General features: G+C 33.7%; 2 protein-coding genes across 3 annotated transcripts; one reads left to right on the top strand and one right to left on the bottom strand.

The window, feature by feature from the left end:
- Window positions 1–1,102: 1,102 nt before the first annotated feature.
- On the bottom strand, window positions 1,103–5,811 carry LOC111801401 (DNA-binding bromodomain-containing protein). 2 transcript variants are annotated; one of them, XM_023685390.2, is made up of 8 exons: window positions 4,947–5,811; window positions 4,644–4,721; window positions 3,807–4,050; window positions 3,334–3,424; window positions 2,881–3,016; window positions 2,385–2,735; window positions 1,482–1,691; window positions 1,103–1,339 (listed from the first exon to the last, which is right to left on the bottom strand). In XM_023685390.2, the coding sequence occupies exons 1-7, from the start codon at window positions 5,541–5,543 to the stop codon at window positions 1,491–1,493; spliced, it is 1,698 nt and encodes a 565-aa protein (XP_023541158.1). In that variant the 5' UTR covers window positions 5,544–5,811; the 3' UTR covers window positions 1,103–1,339; window positions 1,482–1,490. The 2 variants fall into 2 exon arrangements, with proteins under 2 accessions (XP_023541158.1, XP_086983414.1); XM_087127288.1 differs by having other exon boundaries at window positions 1,103–1,691.
- A 1,846-nt stretch (window positions 5,812–7,657) lies between these two features.
- LOC111802326 (embryogenesis-associated protein EMB8) lies at window positions 7,658–21,899 on the top strand. Its single transcript, XM_087126886.1, has 14 exons — window positions 7,658–7,998; window positions 8,100–8,189; window positions 8,735–8,796; window positions 9,803–9,903; window positions 10,701–10,790; window positions 13,548–13,670; window positions 14,489–14,566; window positions 17,723–17,808; window positions 17,969–18,017; window positions 18,556–18,612; window positions 19,074–19,204; window positions 19,653–19,736; window positions 20,048–20,117; window positions 21,283–21,899. Exons 1-14 carry the CDS (start codon window positions 7,742–7,744, stop codon window positions 21,703–21,705), a joined length of 1,701 nt encoding a protein of 566 aa, XP_086983012.1. The 5' UTR covers window positions 7,658–7,741; the 3' UTR covers window positions 21,706–21,899.
- Window positions 21,900–22,996: the final 1,097 nt, after the last annotated feature.

Here is a 22,996-nt window from a genome sequence, read left to right as displayed (position 1 = left end):
AAAAAAAAAGGCGAATTTTTCAAATGAAACGAGGATTCCTCATCCTTGACACTCAACTCGAGCTATAACTAGGTATTTGGCAATATGACTCATATGACTTGTCCATTCGTGTATTCTCACATGTAGGATTTTTTTACTATAACATTGATTGTTTGATTTCTTATGTATGTATCAATAAAGTTTTCGTTTGTTACAAATTTGGTAATATACATATTTTCTTTCTTTTGTTCACTGATTTTTTTCAAAATCGTAAATTCTTTTGTGGTTAAAATTCAAATGACGTTTGACTTACACTTTGACTCACACTCAACTACTGACTTACAATTTTGCTAAAATACTTTGAATCTTGATAAGAGTAAGAGAATATTGAAGAACAAGGAAAAACAAAAGTCAAAGGAGAGAGAAAAATAAAAGTTTGACTTATCCTCTGACTCACACTATGTACAATTTTGTTAAAATACTTTGAATCTTGATAAGAATAAGAGAATATTGAAAAACAAACGAAAAAAAGTCAAAAGAGAGAGAGAAAAATAGAAGAGAGAGGTGATAGAGTGTTTATAAATGTTTTAGAAGAAACTTTTGAAAGTTTAAAAGTATATATTAAATAAAATATTAATTATTTTTATCTAGTATATCATAACCGTTATTTTCTTAATTAATATTGAATTTTTTTAAAATACGAAGATATCTTTTAAATAAAATACAAAGTTCAATACAAAAAAAAAAAAAAAAAAAACATAGTTCATGCCTCACCAACTTCCCAACCATGGCCAATACAAAACATGTGATGATTCATTGAAGCTAGACCTACTTCTTGTCTCACCAACTTCCCCTAATTCAAATCCACATTAATGGTTATTAATGAACCATACGACTCTAACATTTCTATTTTGTTATCATCGAGTTTGCGTAAAAACGTCAGTATTCACCTAAATTTTCATCAACTCTTTGGAAAATGCCTTTATTGCGTACCATAAATTGATCGTGCATTAGTAGTTGTCACAAGTTTGTAGAATTGGGAAAATACTATTGATATGGATATGAATTTAAGATTTGTTGAGCGTCATGATTTTAGATCCTTTGAATGGTTGGTCGTCGCCCCTAAATCAACCAACTCAAACTTAGATTTTTTGATAATACAAATATCCATGACATCAAACGTGATGAGTAGTCATATGCTTACAAATATACAAGAAAGCAAAATAAAGATACAATGAAAACATGAACAGACAAGTTGTCAGGAACATGCGATCATGAACAACACGCCACTACATGGTGTGCCGTGCAAGATGGTTTCGAGGTTGGATTTGGATTTGGGACAGCACAAGCATGCTCTTTTCTGAATCATCAGGTATGAACATAAATGGGGTCAGGTTGAGACTAATGGCACAGGAGATTTAACAGTAGTGGCAGGTGGGTAGTTTTAGAAATGATTAGAAACAACGTTTCAAGGCTATCCAAAGGTGTTAAATATAACTTACCAGCTACTTTTACTTCATGAACTTGTGTATGGCCAAGTGAATGGAAGTAGTGCGAGAAGTTTGGTGCTGCGGAAGCAATGAATGAGGTCCTCTCCACACGGATCTTGGATTGGCAGGGAAAACTAAGCCACACAACTCTAAAAGCTTTGGATTTTTACTGCTCAACTCCTCCCATGCCTTCAGTTTCTTCTTCCGTTTTTCTTCTACTTCCTGCAAAACATCAAACCATTGCAACAAAGTCGGTCCGTTTTATGGCTTAACATTTTAACAACTCCTCTACCGTTACATTGGGAAACCATTTGTAATGGTCCAAGTCCACCGCTAGCAGATACTGTCCTTTTTGGGTTTTTCCTTTCGAGCTTCCCTTCAAGGTTTTTAAAACGTGTCTACTAGGTAGAGGTTTCCACACTCTTATAAAGAATGTTTCGTTTACCATTTATAACAGCTCAAGCCCACCGCTAGCCAATATTGTCCTCTTTGGACTTTACCTTTTAGGCTTCCCCTCAAGGTTTTTAAAACGCGTCTACTAGGGAGAGTTTTTCACACCCTTGTAAAGAATGTTTTGTTCCCATTTATAATAGTCCTAGCCCACCGCTAGCAGATTGTATCCTTTTTGGACTTTTCCTTTCGAGCTTTCCCTCAAGGTTTTTAAACACGTATGCTAGGGAGCGTTTCCACACTCTTATAAAGAATGTTTCGTTCTCCTCCTCCTCCCCAACCGAACCGATGTGGGATCTCACATCATTCTTCAAATTAAAGCCACTTCGGATATAGAGAATCTTATTTCTATCTCCTTTTGTACGTGTCGTTTGGTCTGTTTTAATGGAGGTACTATGTTTTTCTTTCCTGGTTGAATGATTGTTTAATGGTCATTATGAAAGCCAACAAAAGAAAGCAAAATACCTTATGTTCCAAGTTATGAATATCTTGCTCTTCTCCCTCATGCGCCACTACATCCTCCATTTTCAGGTCAGCTGAATGCTCCATCGACGGTCTACTGTGATCCTCCCTCGACCTTTCAGGCTGCTCAGTTCCTTTGGATTCAGCACCCGTCTTCCTCTCCATTTCGTTTCCTTCTTCATCTTTTTCCTCCTCACCTTCATCTTGCTTCTCCTCTGGGGTGCTAAACTGTCGCTTTGAAACATCCATTTTCACCTCTTCTCCTATGTCTTCATCAACATCTAATTCATTGTCTGAATCATCTGCATTCGATGATGAATCCCCGCTGCCAGGACTTTCCCCACGCAAAGATTCCTTTACCAAGAAAAACATATTATCAAATAAAAATTCATTCTATATCCTAAAATAAAGAAAAATTCATCCCAGCTCTAAGCATCATTAATAGACTGTTCCTGTTTTCCTTCACATAGAGAGTAGATTAAATTCCCAATCAAGTTACCTCAATCTTAAACTCTTGCGCTAGGTTATTGCCAGCTCCACTTTGATCTTTAGCAACTCTAGCAATCTCTTCACGCTCCTTCCTACGGCGCTTTAAAACGCATATTGCACATAAACAATCAGATTTATGGCGTCTTCTGCAAAGAGGCAGTTCAATCAGAGCATATCATTTCAGAAGTTTTATCCTCAAGCAACATTATAAGAAATAAAGTGAAAATTTAGTAACATAAGTCCATCACTGCAGATATAAGGATAAGAAATTAATTTCCAACTAGTTAGGCAGAGAGATTTTACAGTTAAGTAAAAAAATTTCATTTAACCACAGTCGATTGGCTTTTGTTAGCTAAACCAGCAATTTTCTTCTAACCATGAACATAAAGGTATAAATTTTGTTGAGCCGTGCAATTCAAAAGAGACTCATCCAAGGGAGCTTTTGTAGGTAGCAGAAACATACCCATGACGCTTCTTCGTTTTCTGTTTTGACTGACTTTTCAGAGGTTTCCCCTGACTGGATGCTCCACCATTCTCTTGGGTTACATCACCACCTGAGATTGGGAAGAAGAAAAAAAAACAAATAAATTCAATCCTAATCCACAGTTTTCAAATAAGATGCAATTTAGACATGTATTCATTTACAAACAAAACAATGCATCAACTGAAAAAAAATCAGGAATTGGAAATGTTTTCCGTGTGAATTGACAACATACAACTTTTAAACGGATAAATATCTTTGCAGTAATTCATAACTACGCTAAAAAGATGCCGAATCGTTTACACATGCAGAAGTCTATTCTATCACCAAATATAAAGAACAACAAATTCATTCAATTTCATTTCCATCTGGTCAGCAAGAGTTCTAAGGACAGTAGTAATTTTAGTTCAATGCCAACGAATAATATGACCCAATTATAATGACCAAACTCTCACCATTGGTTGCTGAAACTTGCCCATTGTACAATCCAGCAGCAGTCCAATATTTTGAAAAGTTTTTCTTCACCCTCCTCATAAGATCCAAAATGTAGTCCCCTTTATTATTATACTTGTAGCAGTTCTCCCAGATATACCGCACGTCCTTGAAAACATCCTCCGAATTCATATATTTAACACCGTTTTCAAGATTGCCGCATATCGTCCCAAAATCCATTGGTGTATCTATCACATCAAAATAATCCTAGAGCCGAAAAGAAATATTTAGAAAAAATAAAAAACCAACAACACTCACGATATAATAATATGCATATTGCAGAGTAAATTTTAATTTTCAACAAATCATATCGTGGATATAAGTTATTTAGATGATGCTCAGTAAAATTATAAGCAACCAGTCAAACGTAAATGCACAAAATTGCAATATTAAAAGCCTTTCAGCTCACGAATGATGTCGACCACAGCTGAAAACTTGAAAACTGGAGAACTAGGGAATTCATTACCCTAATCTTCCCTGCTATACTTTTTCATTACAACTAAGCGTGCAGTGATAGCTCGTTGATCCTGAAGCTCCTAAGGGAGTCAAGCTATTTGATATAATAGTTGCAATTTGGGGAGGAGAAACTTTCAAAAAATTATCACTATCCACAAGCTATAACCTTTGTGAAGTGCTCATAAATATAATCACACAGACATAACTCCCAGTCCACTAGCCTACCCATGTTAAGAATAAAGAGAAAGTAAAAAGATCTGTAAAGTAGTATGACAGCAGCAACACAACGATATGCAATTACAAAACTTGACCCAATTAGCATTAAGATAACAATTCATACTTACAGGTATCCCCAAAGCAACAGGATTCACAGGGACATTAAACGGCTCTGCTGCATCCATTTTCATTACTTTCTTTATGACCTGAATGTGAGCAAAGATCATTATAAGATATGCATTATGCATGCTTAAAAAGACGAGTATAAACCTTGGAATAATTAGCTACTGGGTGTATACTTTCACATATTTTCTTTCATTTATATGTTTTTGAAGCCATTTGTGCAAACCCCATTTCTCCAACCTTCTCATTAATTGGAAAATAAAAAGAACAAAGAACAAACGAAGAAAGATTCTGAAATGAACACGTACCGTAAGAGCAGAATTCAACTCGTTCTTATTAGGACGAGAATCCTGTTGAGGTATCCGATTACCCCCACCCTGTGGCTTCACTGCAGTAGTTGTCGGGTTATTACTTGCTCCAAGGCTTTTGGTTGACTTGATCTTTATACTCCCAGGCTTTTTCGATGCAGTCCCAGAAACACCAGTTTCCTTCTCGGGCAATGAATTGGCACTATCTTCAATTTTCTCCGAAACAACGCTTTGTTTCTCTACGCCCATTTGAGGACTGCTCTTATCAGTATCACTTTGAGTGAGCGCATCGGAAGAATTAAGCTGCGCGTCGATAAATTTTGAGGTCCTGAGCTTCACTTTAACACGCCCAAGCGACGATTTCCCAGCAGCCTTGTCGATCGAAACCTCTGGATTAACATTTGCAAGATTGAGATGATCAGTTCCCGTTGACGAAGGCGTATCAACTTCAATCGCAGAGTCATTATTGTCATTATTGTCATTATCAAACTCCTCCGCACCAGAATTTTCTTCTGGAACTAAAGAACTCGCTTCCTTTCCAGCTACTTCAGTGCCCCTTTTTCGCTTGCTTTTCTTGTTCCCTCGTTTACGCTTCATCCTTCGCCCCAAATCACCAGACAATTGTATCGTTAAACAATCTTCGCTTCCTAACAATATGATTAAACGGGATTTTGGGGGGAAATCAAGGGAAGAAAGAAACAAAGATAGCGGGAAAGGAAATTGCCGCCAAACCAATTAAAGTAAAACCCTAGATTGAAACCCCAAAAAAATTGGAATTACGGTAAGAAAGCAGCAAAAACCGAAAACAGCAGAAAAGAACCACCGCCGCCACCAACCCTTCCCGGATTAAATCACCACCACCGTATCGTGCCTGCGAGGAGCCACGAAATCGATTGATTACAATTCTTATTGGGCTATTGGGCTTTCTCGTTGTGGTCAAAGCCCAATCCATTGGTCCAGCCCAGGCCCAAAATAAGAGGAGAAAAATATTTATTTATTTATTTTTAAGCATTTTGTCGCTCCATTTCAATTATATATATTTTGAAAATGATATTTTAAAGACTTTAATTAAAATAAATAAATATATATATATATATAATGGTTAGATTAATGGACCAAATAAAAAATGTAAATATATTATTGTAACAAACCCATAGTTAAAAAATACATTTTTACCATCGACCATCTTAATTTTCGATACAGTTGAAATTGAGTTATTGCTTCTTTTTCATTATTACACATTAATCGTCACGTCAATTCTTGTCATTTAATTTTTATATAAAAAAATTCAACAATTTCATCCTCGAGAGTTAAAATAAAAATTTTCATAAAAGTATGAGTAAAATCTAATCCAAAGTTTACATGTATAACCCATTTTATTTCGAAAACTAATTACGGGGTTAAGTTTTATTTTATAAATTTTTATTTAATTAATTATTATTATTATAAACTTTAACTTATTCATAGATACCTTTAATATTATTCATTATAAAATTTTCGAGTCAACATATTTGGTAGAAAATTGTCAACGAGCGGTAGAGAAGTTGAGAAAATTGCCAAATTACCGAGAACTTGCATACTCAATTATTTATTTATTTTTCTTCAGTATTGTAGTAATAAGTCAGGGTAAAAATGAAATTTCTAATTAAGTGACTAATTAAAATGGCCATCTGAAAAATAAGATTTAAAAAATAATGGGAGTATTCGGTAATGGATTTAAATAATTATTTAAAATATGCTCTATAATATATTTAATAACCATTATTAATAAATTTATGAACATATTTTTTTAATAAAATTGCATGATAATTATTTTACATTAATGTATTAAATAATTCTCCCATTAAAAATTTTTAAACTCAAAATCTAAACAAAATAAATAAATAAATAAATAAATAAATAATCCATTATTTTAATGGAAAAATCTAAAACATAGCGACATAATAAATAAACACATATCTGCCGAAATCAATCAATTATAAAATATAAAATAAAATTTTATTTATTTTTGTGTTCATGTTTTATTTTTCTAGATTTTTTCGACGGTTCAACAAATGAACCAATTATAAAAAGTTTCGAAATAATTGGTGAAACAAGTAGGGATATACATGGTATGGGTTTGATTGGATTGAGGAATTTTTGTAACCCAACTCAAAAAGTTCGATCATATCTCAAATTTAAACACGGTCAGTCGAATATATATATATATACATATATATATATTATTATATTATTATGATAAATATACATTAATTAATTGATAAGAGCTCAAGGTGTATAACATTGTGTAGATCCGTGATTCCTAACATGGTAGCAGAGCTATGCCTTAAAGAGCTCAAGGTGTATAACATTGTGTAGATCCGTGATTCCTAACATGGTAGCAGAGCTATGCCTTAAATTTAGCCATAACAATAGAATCCTCAAATATCGAAAATATTTTGAGCGAAGTAGTAAAAAGAGTGACTAAAGTGTCAAAGAAATGGTGTACTTTGTTTGAGGGCTCCAAAGAAAGGAGTCGAACCTCGATTAAGGGGAGGATTATTGGGAGCGAGTCTCACCTTGGCTAGGGAATGATCATAGGTATAAATTATAATTAAAATTTAAAATTAATTTTGATAAAAATAGTTAGAAATTAGTTTTGACTATTAATAAAAACAAAATTAAATATTAAATTTATAATTTGACTCTTTCGTATCCTTTTAGTCCGGCTCGGCGCTCATCTCTTTCATCTTTATTTCGTTAATTAACTCTCTGGGCGTTCAACTGAAACCAGCTCTCCCGCTAATCCAATTCTCATGGATTCCTCCGGCTCCGACACCTCCAATGCCGTTTCTCCCTATCAAATTCTCTTCACATCGCTTTCTCTCATTCCCCTCTCTCACCTTCTCTCTGCGCTCTTCATCCTCTTCTTCATCTTCCTCTACAACTTCTTCGAGATTCATTTTCTTCACGATTTCTTCCATGCCTTCACCGGCGACCGCGTTTCCATCGTTGCATCCGACGCCGAATTCTACGAGTCCGTTGTTTCCAAGTGCCGGATTCTTCATGGCAGGTTTGTTCTTCTTCTTCTTCTTCTTCTTCTTTCTGCTTCTCATGTTCTCTTCATTTCTGATTCTTCTTCCTTCGCCATTCTATTCATTTCCTTCCCCTCAGGTTCTCCTCCACTCCATGGCTTTGCAGTCCTCATCTCCAGACTATTTTCCTCAGTATTGTTGGCAAGTGTCCTCCTGTCTCCTATAAAAGGTCTGCTGTTACTGTTCGCGTTTATGATTTTCGTTTAGGATTTAACCAAATGAATAAGTAAATGATCATGAATGAAGAAAGGAAAGAGAGAAAGAAAAGATGTCGGTTATCCGACGTACTTAGAATCTTCACTAAGTCATGAGGCTTCTTTCCAGGATCACACTGTAGCTATATGTGATTATCACTTTGCGGAACATCAAAGATTCTACTGCTTGATCTGACTATGAATGAGATCAACGCTGTTTGCTTTCAATATGTGTGCTGATTTTCCAGAAGATTGAATATAAGTGGAAAAGAGACCTCAAAATAATTATAGGGGATTTAAAAGAAAATTCAACTAGTAGTCTAGCATTAAATTTTCTGTTGTTTCAATATTGTAAATAAAATTTTGTATCGTAAGCTTCTAAAATATCCTGGCGGGTAATCTTGGCTCCTTACACTATTCATTATGACATAATCGGAACCCTCAATGCTGATTTTTTTTTCTTTCAATCGTTACTTTTCTTCCATTTTTATATATAATTGGACCCATGTTTTTTCTCCAGACAGTTATTCCGGGTACCTGATGGTGGAACAATTGCTTTGGATTGGCTAAGGGGCTCTGATGGTAGGTTTAATTCATTCCCTCATTAGTTAAGAATGTTCTTAATTACTCTATTCTGTCTATTTCGTTCTTACTTTCTCTATTTTGTCTATTGTCTCTGATCGCAGTAATGCATTGTGTTTCTGATGTTTCTGAATGATTAAAAGGAGTATTTGTTTGTTGTGCCAATCTCGATATTGCCTAATCATTTTTTCTTTTTTAATTCAGAAGGATCTTTTTTTATTTACCTTTACAAATCCTGTTTTCTTAGAACTTGCAACTTATTGAATTTTAACCATTGAAATATTTAGAAGTATTTTCAAAGAGTGTACTGATCAAATATTTATAAAAGAATGACAGAATTTTATACTATTGAAATACTTCTTTGGCATCTTACTTTTTCTATTTCCAAAACAGTTGGGTGCTTTTAGTATTAACTATTATGCATTAAAAACTGAAAGTGTAGTCACATTTTTTTAAAAACTTACACCCTCCTTTTTATCCAATGTTTATGCAGGTCTTTTCAAAATTATCAGCAACATTATCTTTATCACTAGTCTTTTGTGTTCTTATAAGTCTTTAGTGACAAAAATAAATGAGCTAACTACAACTCATGTTCTATTTGTCATTTTGTTGGGTTTTATCTTTTACAAATTATAGGCAGTTGGTTGATGTTGTTTTTCTTGCCATCTCATGATGAGACATGAATCGCAAAATTTTAAGTCCTAGTGTACCCTCATGTTAATGCAAGTCTTTTTTATAAATTTCTTACAAACAAAAGTAAGGAAGTTCAAGGGTTAGAATTTGTGCTTTACCTTCTTGAGCCTAAGGCATAAATTTCAAAGGTCTCGACTAAATATCAGTTATCTGTGGGATCAAAATGTCACTGATCTATTTGGACGAATATTATATTTTCCATTAAATCAACCACGCTGATGTTCATCTATTAGCAGATAGAAGACATCAGGATTTTTCAGTAATCAAAGTGATGTTATGGGATTCTTCCCTAACTTTGTACCCTCTTGTGCAGTTAAATGTGATGGCTATGACGTGAATGTGAGCACTTCTGACAATGAGAAAATACCAACTGTTATAGTCATTCCTGGATTAACCAGTGACTCTACAGCAGCTGTAAGTTATATTTCATATTCACAACGGGTGTATTGCCAAATTTATTTATTCTTATTGCCTGAATTTTCCAATGAATTTTCTTTTCTTTTTCTTCTTTTTCCCCGGTATATATGTTTGCACAGGGAAGGATCTTTATTTGAGATGCCATATTATTATCATCATTAGTGATTATTTTCTTCAGTTAATAGAATAAAAGAATTATCAAATTATTATGTCTTTTTCATCTGAAATGTCACGTGCATATCAGAGTTCAGGAGAGGGGAAAATACATCATCATTTAAGAAGTGTGAGGATTCAAACCTCTAACCTCATGGTTGAGGGTATAGTTGAGCTATGCTCAAGTTGGCTTAAAAGTTAGTAGTTATATATAAAAAGGTAGTTTCAATAAAATGAAATGTTTGATATAACACATTTATGATCAAGAGACACAAATTCTTTATGGAAAATATGTCATTAAATATATGAAGTTACAAGTACATATGAGTATGGTGATGGCAACTTAAAACAAGACTCGTCTATTCTAATTATTCGATATCTTGATGTAGAATTTTGTATTTAGTAGAATGTGAAGGGAATTATTGAAACTATGATAATAATGCGCAATAATTTTTCTTTTCTTTTTTTCTTTTCTCTTGTTACAACTGCAATACTAACTCAGAGTAGGCGTGTGAAAATAAATGATGGAGTTCGAACAGGGAGTATTATCATGATTTTTTTTTCAGTGCTAGCATTTGGCCAAAGTTTTTATATATGTCTGGTTGTTTTGTTGGGCTTACGAAGGTGTCCTCTTTCCGCAGTACATTAAGCATTTGGCATTCAGGATTGCAAAACGTGGATGGAATGTTGTCGTGAGCAACCATCGTGGTCTTGGTGGCATATCACTAACTGTAAGATTGCTATTAATTAAACACTGTAGGGCTATTAATTAAACACTGTAGGCATGGCTTTAACCTTCAAATAGGGATGCTGGACGTTATGCCAAATGCTACATAACACCTTCCACTCAGTCTCGACTTGTTTGAATTAAGAGATAATTTCAAATTATACCTCTGTGATTTGTATATTACAAATGATTTCAAACACTTGTGTTTGCAAATTTGAAAATAGTTCATAACTTAAAAATTATGAGTTTTTGAAATCGTTAGTAAAAACCAGAGTATGATATGCAAAATAGAACAATGCCAACCACAAGAGCAAAATTTTGCAATTTTCACTTTTTTCATTGGCTTTTTTCTGTAGTGTGCATCCAATTGACATCTCTTGCAAAATTTTCAAAATCATAACATTTTTTCTTGCATCTTGAACTCTTAATCTTTGTATGATTTTTTCTGTGTTTATATATATTTTAACATTCATGGATTAAGAATTCTTGAAGCGTAGATAACTTTTCTTGTATGTCTAAAGCACGCATTGTCTTGACGAGATTGATTGAATTCATCATGTTTTGCTGCACAGAAGCTTGTTTGAGTTCCATGCTTAAGAATAATTGTCTCTAGAAAGCTTTATGTCAACTTATGGCATTCACATTTAGTCTTTAATTTTCAAAAAATAAGAAACAAAAAACTTTTGGCTGAAGCTGTGAAAGGCTCTAATTGGGAAAAGTTCTCTACTGAACGCCAAAGTAATTTACCAAAAAAAAAAAAATGACGAGGTATTATTTGTAGTTCGTGAGTGTAAACAAGCAAACAAATGTCTTAGAAAGTTGTACGCAAAAGAGTATGCTGGGGAATCATCTTTCTTGGGGGTTCCCCCTTCTTTTCCAATTTCATACTCATTGAAATTGTTTCTTCTACAAAAAAAAAGTGCCGGGGAATAAAGAGAATCTACATGGAACCCATTCATTTGCTGTAATGTACAATTTGTTTAATTTAGCTGCGTATTGTGTGACTGCATATGCGTTACTGAACAAGTACCTTTAACCTAAAGGAAGGACATCCTCAAGGAATTGGTAGCATGAGGTTCAGTCCACTGTATTGATGCATTATTTTCCTACAATGTGGTGTAGCCTAAGTGACTAAGGACAGTTCTATCCTTGAAGTCTATCAAGAATCTTTATTATCAATCAAAGAGGTGAATTGCTAAACAGTTTATAGAGAATTGCTAAACAGTTTAAGCATTAAAATACTAAAAAGATATTAAAAGGAATTAACTAAGAGTAATATCTGATTAACAACAAATCCTACATCATATTGTTGGCTTCCTTCTCATTCTCCTTCTTAATTTCTTGTTTTGTTTGTATATATTCTTGAACGATTAAAGAATTATGTCCTTGCACTTCATCAAAGAGCAATTGAGCCAAATATAAAGAATGGTCAACTGTCTATCATTTCTTTCTCAACTTCATTTGCCTCGTCAAAATAATTTTCAAATTTTAGAAAACACTCCTCTTCTTTGCTGAAAATGAATCAGAATTGTTAACATCAAATCCATGGGGAAAAAGAACCTTATTCTTTGCTAGAACAATTGGAATCTAGAACTAAGAAAACTTCATTTCCGCATTCATGAAGTTTATCATGATGAAAAAGGTTCCTAACATTTTTTGGAAGGTGGGCTTTCTGTTCTTGGAGCATTTTTTTCTTGTCTTTCTCCACGATTTTGGTGTATATGTCCATGGTAGAAATCTTCTTTTCTCAAAATTCATAATCTTGATTCATGAATCTTGAAAATTGATGTTCAAGAGGCCTCCCCATGGTATTTTCTTGAATCATTCTCATATGATCTGTGAGTCCTTGTCTTAGGGTGAATATTTCTCTGCATTGAATTTGTCAATTTGTTGAAAGATGATCCAAATTGTGAATTACTTTCCCCAACATAGGCTCAAAGCCCATCAACCTTTCTCTGATTTCCTCCATTTGCAAGTGTTGGTTCCGATTTCCTTCTACTTTTGCCTCCATTGGCCGTGGTCCACATTTGATGGAAAATTTTCTGGCCTTGAACTTCTTTCTTGTGCCGTAAATTTTCGTTACTGGCAACTTCTTGAATGCTCTTGAATTTGTATCACGATCTTCTCTGGGATCAGTAGAGTGACTAGAATAAGAATTTGAATCTAAATCTTAATAGTATTTTTGAAGAAATTGAGTATGGGCAGAGTTGTTATGTTGAAATCCATCTTTTGAATAGCTAGTTGAAATTTTAGCACTTTTTTTTTTTTTTTTTTTTTTTGATGTGCTTGTGGTTTTCGTGCCTGTATGGATAGTTACATCTTATCTTTGTCACATTTCTTGTGTTGTAAATCTTCATTAAATGTGCTTATCGTTTCTTCTTCCTTCTTGAAAAGAGAATACTCTAAAAGGTATTCTTTGTAAGTAAGTGTGAGCTGTTGAACAATTTGGAGTAGCCTAAGTGACTAAGTAGAATTCTCTCCAAGAAGTCTATCAAGAATCTTTATTATCAACAAAAAAGGTAAAGAATACAAGAGGGCAATTCTCTATTTATAGAGAATTTAAAAAAAAAACTTTAAATTTCGAGATGATAAGATTTAAAAGGAATTAACCAAGAGTAATATCTATTAACCACTAATCTTACTACATCACAATAATAAGATTTTCCAGATGTTTTTTTTTTAAAAATTTATATTATGGAGTTCAGTATATCTGATATATCTTACTTAACTGAAATCTTGGTAATCGTTGGTTTTTGGTCAGTCTGAACGTGTCTATAATGCTGCGTGGACAGAGGATATAAGGAGAGTGGTTGGCCATATTCATAGTCAACATCCAGAAGTCCCTCTGTTTGTTGTTGGAACTAGTATTGGCGCAAACGTTCTGGTATAAGTATTTACCTGTTAAGCACTTTATAAATTCATGTTTTCTTGACTGCATTGGATATTATCCTGAAGTCAGGATACGTATAAAAGTAGGATGGACTCAAGTTTGCTCATAAATTCTTCTGGATTGGTAATCTTACGTTGTCCTAGTTTAAGAAGCCAGAACATTGTTTTGGGATCAATGGGAAATTTTTTATTGTGGAGTCTGAAAATCTTTATTCCATCTTCTTATCTAACTTTCAAAATGTTTGATAAACATTAGTGCTTGGTAATTGTTTTTGTATCTTGTTTCTCATGTTTAAGAAACGTTCTCAAATTATGTATAAATTTGAAAGTAACAAAATCTAGTTTCTTATTATTTTGTTTTTTTGCTCTTGTATCAAGTTTTTCTTTTTAAAATATAAATAAAAGCAGGATATTATCCTTTTCGACTTATAAAATGCATAATAAATATATTTTAAGAAATTAATTTCCATGTAAACTTTTTATTTTGTAATTAAAAACTTAAGAGAACAAGAAATGGTCACCAAATATATTTTATATATTTTTAATATAAAAGAAAGAGAAAACTGGAAACAAAAATAGTTACTAAATATATTTATTTCATAAATAAGAAGTAGGAAATGAAATGAGTACGTTACCAAAATGGGCCGTCAAGGTGCTGCTTAGTCTTGATAACCTTGAATATTTATTATACATAGTTGGGAATTGATTTCTTAATAGACTATGCACACACTATATTAGCTTGGAGAAGCTCGTAAAATTAGTCTTATGCATAATTTTGTTTTTTTCTTTACCAACTTATACTGCTTCCTTCAGGTAAAATACCTTGGAGAGGACGGTGCTAATGTCCCCATTTCCGGTGCTGCTGCTATTTGCTCGCCTTGGGATCTTTTGGTTAGTATGCTTGTTGATATTTGAGGGTTTTTCTTTTTTTTTTTTTTTTTTCTTTTTTTTTTTTTATTTTTTTTTTTTTAATAAATTTCAGTTTTGAGTATTTTAAGTTTTTATTTTATTTTATTTATTGTTAGATTCTATTTTTTCAGTTTTAAGTCGTAAGTTTTCACTTTAAACATTTATCATTAATGTTGTTTTTATTATTTTTAACTTTTTAAGTTGTTAGATCTTGAATACGTTTATTTCTTCTCTCTATATAAGTGTGGACTTCCAAGAAGGTTTTGTATCACTAATTTTTTTATACTTCAATAGAAGTTAATTCATTTATTGGATTCCATTCTCTCATTTTCATTCTCTTTGTTCCACAAACATTGAGATTTTGATTTGATTAGTGCTTCCACAATATTTTTTTCATCGTTCATTTTTTTTCTCAATAATGGTATAAGAGCCTTCGATTTAAAAGGCTATAATTTTATTTGAGGGTGAGAAATTCAATTTTTGTATTTTAAAAAATATTTTCTACTTTTGTAACCTCTTCTTCACGTATTAATGGTGAAAACTTCCTATTTTGGATTGTTAATATGCAATCCTATCTCAAGGCACTTGGCATATGTGAGTCTGTTTCAACTGATGATGCTGGTCCTCACCCATTGGGAGAAAATCCGACTTTGACTTAGATCAGACTACCTGAAAAGGAGAAATTAAAGAAGCCCAAGGCTTTAGCTGTGATTCATGCCATTTTATGTGGTCTTATATTTGCTAATTAATGATTCTAAAATGAAAAAAGAAGCTTGGGATAAATTGCTGGAAGAATTTGAAAAAAAGTGCCGGGGTGAAAGCTATCAAATTATTGACTTTGAAGAGAGTTTAAGATGATAAAAATGGAGGATTTAGATTTTGGCAGGGACTACACAACAAAAGTGATGGGATAAGTTTCGCTGGTGAAAATTTCAGATTTAAGGGTTATGGAAAATACAATTGTTAGTGTTCCCAACAAATTTGAGTCAAAGATCTCAACTATAGAAAAGTCTTTTGATTTGATTACTCTCTTTATAGATGAGTTAATTAAGAGATACAATGTGTAATGAAGAGCATGTTAATTCATTCATGCCAAAACTAAAGGCAAGAAACCTAGTGCAGAAGATAGATAGGCAACCAAAGATCAGGGGTACAAGGAAAAAGGAGCATCAAGAAAAGATAAATTTCCTCTTTGACCTACCAAGCTGAGAAGAAATGTTGGTCCAAAAATAAGTAAATCTATCATTGTGATTATTGCAACAAGGATAGTCATACAGAGAAGTTATGCCAAGAAAAACCAAACCCAACAACATTCTTAGGAACAAGCAAGTTGTTCCGACAATAATCAAGAAACAAACTTATTGTTTATGGCTTCTCATGTTGATGACGAAGAGCTAACCTCCTGACCTATTGACATGGATGTACTATGCACATGGCTAAATATATCAATTTGTTTAGCCAAGTTGGTAGTTCTTTAAAGCCTAAGATCATTCTTGGACATGACAAGATGATGCTAGTTGAAGGGTAAAGGTATTGTCATTATGCATATTAAGCAAGGTGAAAAGAAGATATTCAATGTTTCAGATACTTCAAGATTATCTCAAAACTTGCTTGGTATTGCTCAATTGTTGCATAACAAGTTTTCAAGGTTCAAGTTTTTGATACTTTCAAGAAGCATGCAAGTTTAGTTGAAATTAAGATCAATTACAAGTATAAAACCTTGAGAATGACATCTCGGTTTGACTTAATATTTGTTGCACGGGACTTAAAGTTGATTGGATGTGCTAATAGTGATTGGACTGGTTGTTGATGGATTTAAAAGTATTTTTAGTGATGTTGTTTCTCTTGGAACTTCAAGTAAACTAGAAGTTGTGGCTGAATCTATGGTTGAAGTTGAAATTTCTGTACCAGCTGCAAATCAAGCAATATGGCTTCATAACTTGCTGGGTGATTTTGGATTTAAGCCAAAAGAACCTACAAAAAGGTTTTGAGATAGCCAGTCTGCCAGTTTCTTCAATCCGATACAATATGGGATAACAAAGCACATAAAAGTCAATTTTATTTATTGTAGGAAGGGGAGAAAAAGAGAACTGTCAGATAGTTTGTGTTTCAACGATACACTTGGGTTGTGGCAAAGAAAAACCTCGACGAGTGTTGAGATTTGAGGAGTTTCATAATTAAATTTCAGTTTTGAGTCTTTTAAGTTTCTTCTTTATTCTTAGATTCAACTGTTCAGTATTAAGTCGTAAGTTTCACTTTAAACATTTAACACAAGTGTTTTTTATATTATTTTTTTAGTTTTTAAGTTGTTAGACCTCAAATAGGTTTAATTCTTCTCCATACATGTGTAAACTTCCAAGAAGGTTTTTGTATCACATTTTTTGAATCACCAACTTTTTATACTCAATAGAAGTTCATTCATCTATTGGGTTCACCATCTCTTTTTCATTCTTTGTTCAGATATTGAAATTTTGATTTGATTGTTGCTTTCACAATATTTTTTCATCGTTAATTTATTTTCTAAATAATGCCAATTGTGTTCTGAACAACCATGTAAGATTTGTTATACTTTAATGGATTATATCTCTAAAGATTCTTTTTCCAATATTCTCAAGGCAATCTAAGTTATTTTGGTGGTATACTAGAACCCATCTTATTTATTCTGCCAGTCTATTTTCTGGACTTTTATTTTATATCTTAATTTCCCGAATGTTTTTTTTTCCCCTCGTTGTGATGCACGTTCATATTAGCATGTGTAGAGAGGCTATTGAATGGATCTCAAGATCGTTTAGTCTATGCCCATCACAACTCTTTTTTTTAACTGATTTGCGTCTCTTTTTAAGAAGACTTTGCGTGGAAGTTGTTCTTAGGTTTGTAGCAAAATTGAGACGAGTACAGTCTGCAAACCTGATGGACTGATATTAATTTACTTTCTACTTTTCCTTCTATACTTGTGATACAGATAAAGTAATAGAGTTGTTCAATTTATCTTATAGTCATGAGTGTCCTTGCTCATCCATTCTCTCAGGACTCAATGTGTGCGTGAAGCTCGTCCCAATGTCAGTATAATGGCAGGACCCAAGCTTCTAGTCTGTTTTTAATGGTCTAACACAATTCACATGCCATTTCCTTCTGTAGATTTGTGACAGGTTCATTAATCGCAGGCTTGTTCAGGGTTTTTATAATAAAGCTTTGGCTGACGGCTTACAAGGTTTTGCACTATTGTACGTTTAAATTTTTTTTATCACCTCAAGATTTTTTTTTTGTACCCATTGACATGATAACTTAGATAGATTTACTGCCTTAACTATTAAACCAACATAACATTAACATCTTTCCAACTTTAGGGTTTCTTATGTGATGACTAAATTATATTTCCTGCAGGCATCAATCCAACTTGTCTCGACTTACAGAGTGGGAATCCATTAAGAAGGTCCTTGACTCTTTACATCATACTTTAGCATGGAAATATTTGAAGTCAAGCATTATAAACTTTGCGAGCTCTGATATAATGATCTTCTGATGGATACCTTAGTTGTTGTGTCAACACAAGTTCATCAGTTAAAATTTATCTGGAACTTATACACCTCCAAGATTTCCATCATTCTGCTTTGGGTTTTTAAAATATTCAATATTAACAAAACTACTTATTGGGCTGTCCTTACGTGAGGAATACAAGACTATAAGTTACATTAATTTCGTAACAGATTGGAAGAAAAGTGCGGCTCATATCTATAGGTTTAAATTATTTACCTGGCCACCCATTCAATGCAATAGATCGAAGTAGTCTTTTAAGGGCCTGCAAGTGAGGTTTTCTGAGATTCAACTTCAGGACTTCCTACTTCTTTGGTGGTTCTAAATAGAAATTAGAACGAACCTTTACAACCTTATCACTCAAGTTTTTATTTATTTATTTAACCATAATTCATATATACGTACATATTGATCTTTTCATTTTTGCTTCATGGCAGTCACGTTCTGTTCGTGATTTTGATAACTATGCCACACGTATCCTTGCAAATTTTGAGGTAAGACATGCACTCTTACTATGAATACTTATTTTGACAGGGTAATTTTAAACAACAATTCTTGGAAAAAAGAAAAACGTAAAACAGGTCTGACAATAATTTAAAAAAAAAAAAAAAAAAAAAAAAAAAAAACAGCTTTCCAAGGGGTAAAGAACAAAAAATAGAAATACTGTTCAGTGTGCTTTCAAAATTATCGGTTCATATATAATCATCAACAGTTAAGGTATAATTTGATCCTAGTTTGTGACATTTTAAAATTAATATATAGAAAGAAATAAAAATACATAAACGGGAGTTTCTGTTCATACAATTTTTTAAATTAAAAACAATAGAAAATAATTTTACAAAATTAGTATGGATTTTATTTTATCTTATTATTACTTTTTTGTAACATGTAAAATCAAGAATCCCCTCATGTTCTCATATCTATGCAAATGCTATAACATGTTTCCCTTTCCCAGACCGTGGATGCATATTACAGGCACGCCTCTAGTTCTACATATGTGGGAAATGTGGCAGTGCCACTTCTATGTATCAGTGCTTTGGATGATCCATTGTGCACAAAAGAAGCCATTCCATGGGACGAGTGTAGGTAGGACTTATTTCTAGTTCATGCTTGTATACACTTGCTTTTTTTGACAGTAATGCTATACTATTTCACCTTGTTATTGATTTTTTGTTGAGTTTTTTTTTTTTTTTTTTTTTTTTTTGCCAGTGTCTAAAGCTAGTTTTTTGCCATTAACATTTTCCAAACTTCCTCTTGCTCAAATGTGAATGACTGACCAAAGTGAGTTGAGCCATAGTTGGCATCTACTCTTTTCATGACCTTTTTTTATCTCCTCAAGAATTTTTTTTGGTACCCATTAACATGATAACTTATTCAACGACATCTGTTACCAATTTTTCTTCAAAATAGTTTCCAATCCTCTAAATTCTTTGTTTCCTCGCCTATATAGCAGGCCGAGTAAAATTCATTGCTGTGACTTGTTTGATTCTCTCTTTTGGAGTTTGATTAACCCTCGTTGTTTAATTATTTTCAGGGCAAATAGGAACGTTGTTCTAGCAACGACTCCGCATGGAGGACACCTAGCTTTCTATGAAGGGATAACTGCCAGCAGCATGTGGTAATATTTATGGTCCCATTTCTAAACGGCTCTCGGAAATAGGAATTTGTTCAATTCTCCAAGTTATGATAGTAGCACTCTAGCAGTAAAGAGAGATCCAGGTTAATTTATGAGGCAGTTTTATGTTGTAATAGAAGGGTGCAAAAATTCCAAATGTATGATTAAAAGGCTTGATCTTCTGCTTTCATTTTGGGTCAAGGCGCTTGTCTTGAGTATAAAATTGTCCCAAAAAAAGAAGTTAATTACTGATTGCTAAATCTGGAATTAATGTCATCTAATTGTGATTGATCATGTCAAATCATATCCTGTAGGTGGGCGAGAGCTGTTGATGAATTCCTTGGCGTCCTGCATTCCAGCCCGTACATTAGCGTAATAAAGCAGGTACAGCAACATGACCCTAATAAAATTATAGCATTGGAATAGAATTCACGAACCATGAATGGATTATCCAATCTATAATGAGAGCCCTAACAATGGATAAATGTATGGGCCTTTATCCAACCAAACAGAGGAATAGATTGATGCTTTACCATACTCTGTTATTAATACCTGAGACAGATCCAAGCTACCTAGCTGCAATACTCCTTGGACAACTATTATTGCCTACAATTTAAGAATGGGCTGGCTTCCCAGATCACCTAAGAGAATCTAAAGGAATGAACACACTTACTAAAATTCTACTATAAGTAAGATAAATTATAGATTCCCAAACTTTCAAGAGGTTCGGAGCTTCCCACTTCCCCAAAGTAGACAGTGAGCAGTGAACTCTAGGGGAAGTGGGAGGCTCCGAACGGCTCGAAAGTTCGGGAATTCTATAATTTATCTTACTTATGGAATTCTAGTATGTCTTTTCATTCCTATAGATTCTCTTAGGTGATATGGGAAACCAGCCCATTGTTAAATTGTAGGCGATTATCCAACCATATGGGTTTGAACGTTAAATATCAATTGCTTTGGATGTTCCAAGTGGTATTTACACCACTTAAAACTTTCCCTTGACAACCACTTTTTCTGTTGGATTAGCAGTACTTGTGATCCTACCTCCCACATTGGTAGATATTCTTTTTCCTGGCGAGAAATTAAAGATGTTCATGTTTTGTGTAAAGATTGTTGGGGTATTGGTACTGATTTCGAAGTTATTAGATTGATCAACTGAAAATCCTTAGGAGTTGCATTACTACAAGTATGAGAGAATTGAACAAGTTCATCTGAGATCTCTCTCCTAATGATATTCCTGTTTCAAATGCCTTTTATATTTGGTCAAACATGATGGAATCATCCATTCTCAATCTTGTTGACCTCTTTTGCACCTCAAACAAGTGGAATGCTAGGTTCATCCACTTTGGATACTCTCCAAAAGAAAGGTTCAGCTTTCAATATTTTTCCTATTGTCTTAGAATTGGAGCTTTCTCTTGGTTGCAATCCCCCTTTCATATCCCTCCATCAATGTTATCATAAAAACCATAGGAATTTTAAACTTATCAACGTCTGCGAAGCCTTCGATTTCTATATAACCTGACCTCATTCGACGTATACTTTCTTACAGATGCAAAAAACAAGAGCACCGACGCCGAGCTTTTCCATTGATCAGGGTCCTTACGTGAGTGTTTTGGAAGATGGAATGGTGACTGCTGTAGGCGACGAACCAACAGACGATACTGTGCAAGACATGCCGAACCAGGAAACGACGAATGTTAGTACCGATGACGAAGTCATTTTGGACAAAGAAGAGGCTGACCATGATAGGAAGAATGACCAACTAGAGATATATGAAGAGAAGAATACAACACCGGCCACAACTCCTGTAAGGAAATGTACAGATTGTCTTGCACGGTGGAGTGGTAGATCGGTTTGGCTGCTCGCTTACATCGCCGTCCTCACGACATGGCCAATGGTGCGCCCAGCGCTCTCGTTACTCTTTAAGAAAAGAGATAAAAATCCAGCAACTGGAGGATCACGTAAAAGATAAAATTTGTTGTTAGCAAGTACTGATAATATTAAGAATAAAATGGAGAAAAGGGTAGAATTTACATTTACTATAGTTTATTGGGGAATAAGATATGAAAAACTAGTAATGTAGCCTTATTGTTTGTCCAAGTTTTCATGTACTGTGTACTGACTGGTATGAAGAAATAAAATTGATCTGTTTGGTTTTTTCTGCCATTTTCTTCTCACAGAAGCTTGATTCTTTTTGCATGTTGTAGCGAGCTTTAATGTTGTACCAAGAGGACTCCGTCTATGAGATCAATTCTCTAGGAATTTGTGGTCGGAAGGAAGGTTTTTAAAATGCCTCTATTAGGGAGAGATTTTTACACCTTTATAAAGAATGCATAGTTTCTCTCTCTGTGAGATCTCACAATCAGCCCTTTAGGGCCAACGTCTTCCTCGCTGGCATTCGTTCCTCTCTCCGGCCAATGTGGGATCTTACGATCCACTTTCCCAACATCTTTGCTGGCACTTGTTCCTTTCTCCCATCAATGTCAGATGTCATGCCCCAATACACTTTAAACTCTCCAAGCTTGATAGACCTTGACATTCCAAATCAAAATTATGGCTCCCTTTGCGACACTCTGCCCGGACAAAAAAGCTTACTCGTTTCGTCACGGAAATTATGTGCTCATGTCCCATTTCTTGGAATAGGAACAATGGATCAGTCTTTGCCAAGTTCTACAATAAGACGAGAAAGAAGAAGATACACAGAGCTGCACAAGAAGTTGGCTGAAGCTAAAATTGTGTCAAAACCCAAAAATTTGTTAAATGAACTCAAAATATGGACGGAACATTTTCGATTTCAAAAAATTAACTCAATCCAACCCAATATACTAGTTCAATCCAACCAAACTCCTATATTTCGAATTGCGTCGGTTTGGGTTGTCGAGCTCAACGTACACCTATAGTATCTTCCTCGTGGGTCTTGTTTTTTAGTATGAAATATATATATATATATATATATATATATATATATATATATATAAATTTATTAATAGAATTTGAACTACTTTAGACCAATCAATTTGTTGATTTCTTTTCCAAAAACAAAAAACAAACACAGAAAAACAATTTGTTTCTAACCACGTATATATGAACAAATTTTAATTAATGAAGCATGTACGTACCAATTATCGATGAGTTAGACTCAAAACGAACGTAATAAAATTAATTAATTGAAGTTATGGGTACATTATAAAATGATTTTGAGGGGTTTTATTCGTTTATTATTATTATTATTTTGGCATAATTAGAAGTTGGTGAACTAGGTT

This window comes from Cucurbita pepo, chromosome 9 (genome assembly GCF_057944985.1).
Source record: "Cucurbita pepo subsp. pepo isolate OVF chromosome 9, ASM5794498v1, whole genome shotgun sequence".
Lineage (NCBI taxonomy): Eukaryota > Viridiplantae > Streptophyta > Magnoliopsida > Cucurbitales > Cucurbitaceae > Cucurbita > Cucurbita pepo.
This window is presented reverse-complemented; position numbering and strand designations above follow the sequence as displayed.

What these genes read in the sequence shown, in the direction of transcription:
- LOC111802326 (XM_087126886.1), top strand. Translation starts at nt 7,742, where the DNA reads ATGGATTCCTCCGGCTCCGACACCTCCAATGCCGTTTCTCCCTATCAA. An exon ending in TTACAAGGTTTTGCACTATT is followed by an intron (nt 17,809 to 17,968) that starts GTACGTTTAAAT and finishes TATTTCCTGCAG; the next exon opens with GCATCAATCCAACTTGTCTC. An exon ending in AGTGGGAATCCATTAAGAAG is followed by an intron (nt 18,018 to 18,555) that starts GTCCTTGACTCT and finishes GCTTCATGGCAG; the next exon opens with TCACGTTCTGTTCGTGATTT.
- LOC111801401 (XM_087127288.1), bottom strand. Translation starts at nt 5,543, where the DNA reads ATGAAGCGTAAACGAGGGAACAAGAAAAGCAAGCGAAAAAGGGGCACT. An exon ending in AGTTGAATTCTGCTCTTACG is followed by an intron (nt 4,722 to 4,946) that starts GTACGTGTTCAT and finishes GCTCACATTCAG; the next exon opens with GTCATAAAGAAAGTAATGAA. An exon ending in TTCATAACTTGGAACATAAG is followed by an intron (nt 1,692 to 2,384) that starts GTATTTTGCTTT and finishes GATGTTTTGCAG; the next exon opens with GAAGTAGAAGAAAAACGGAA.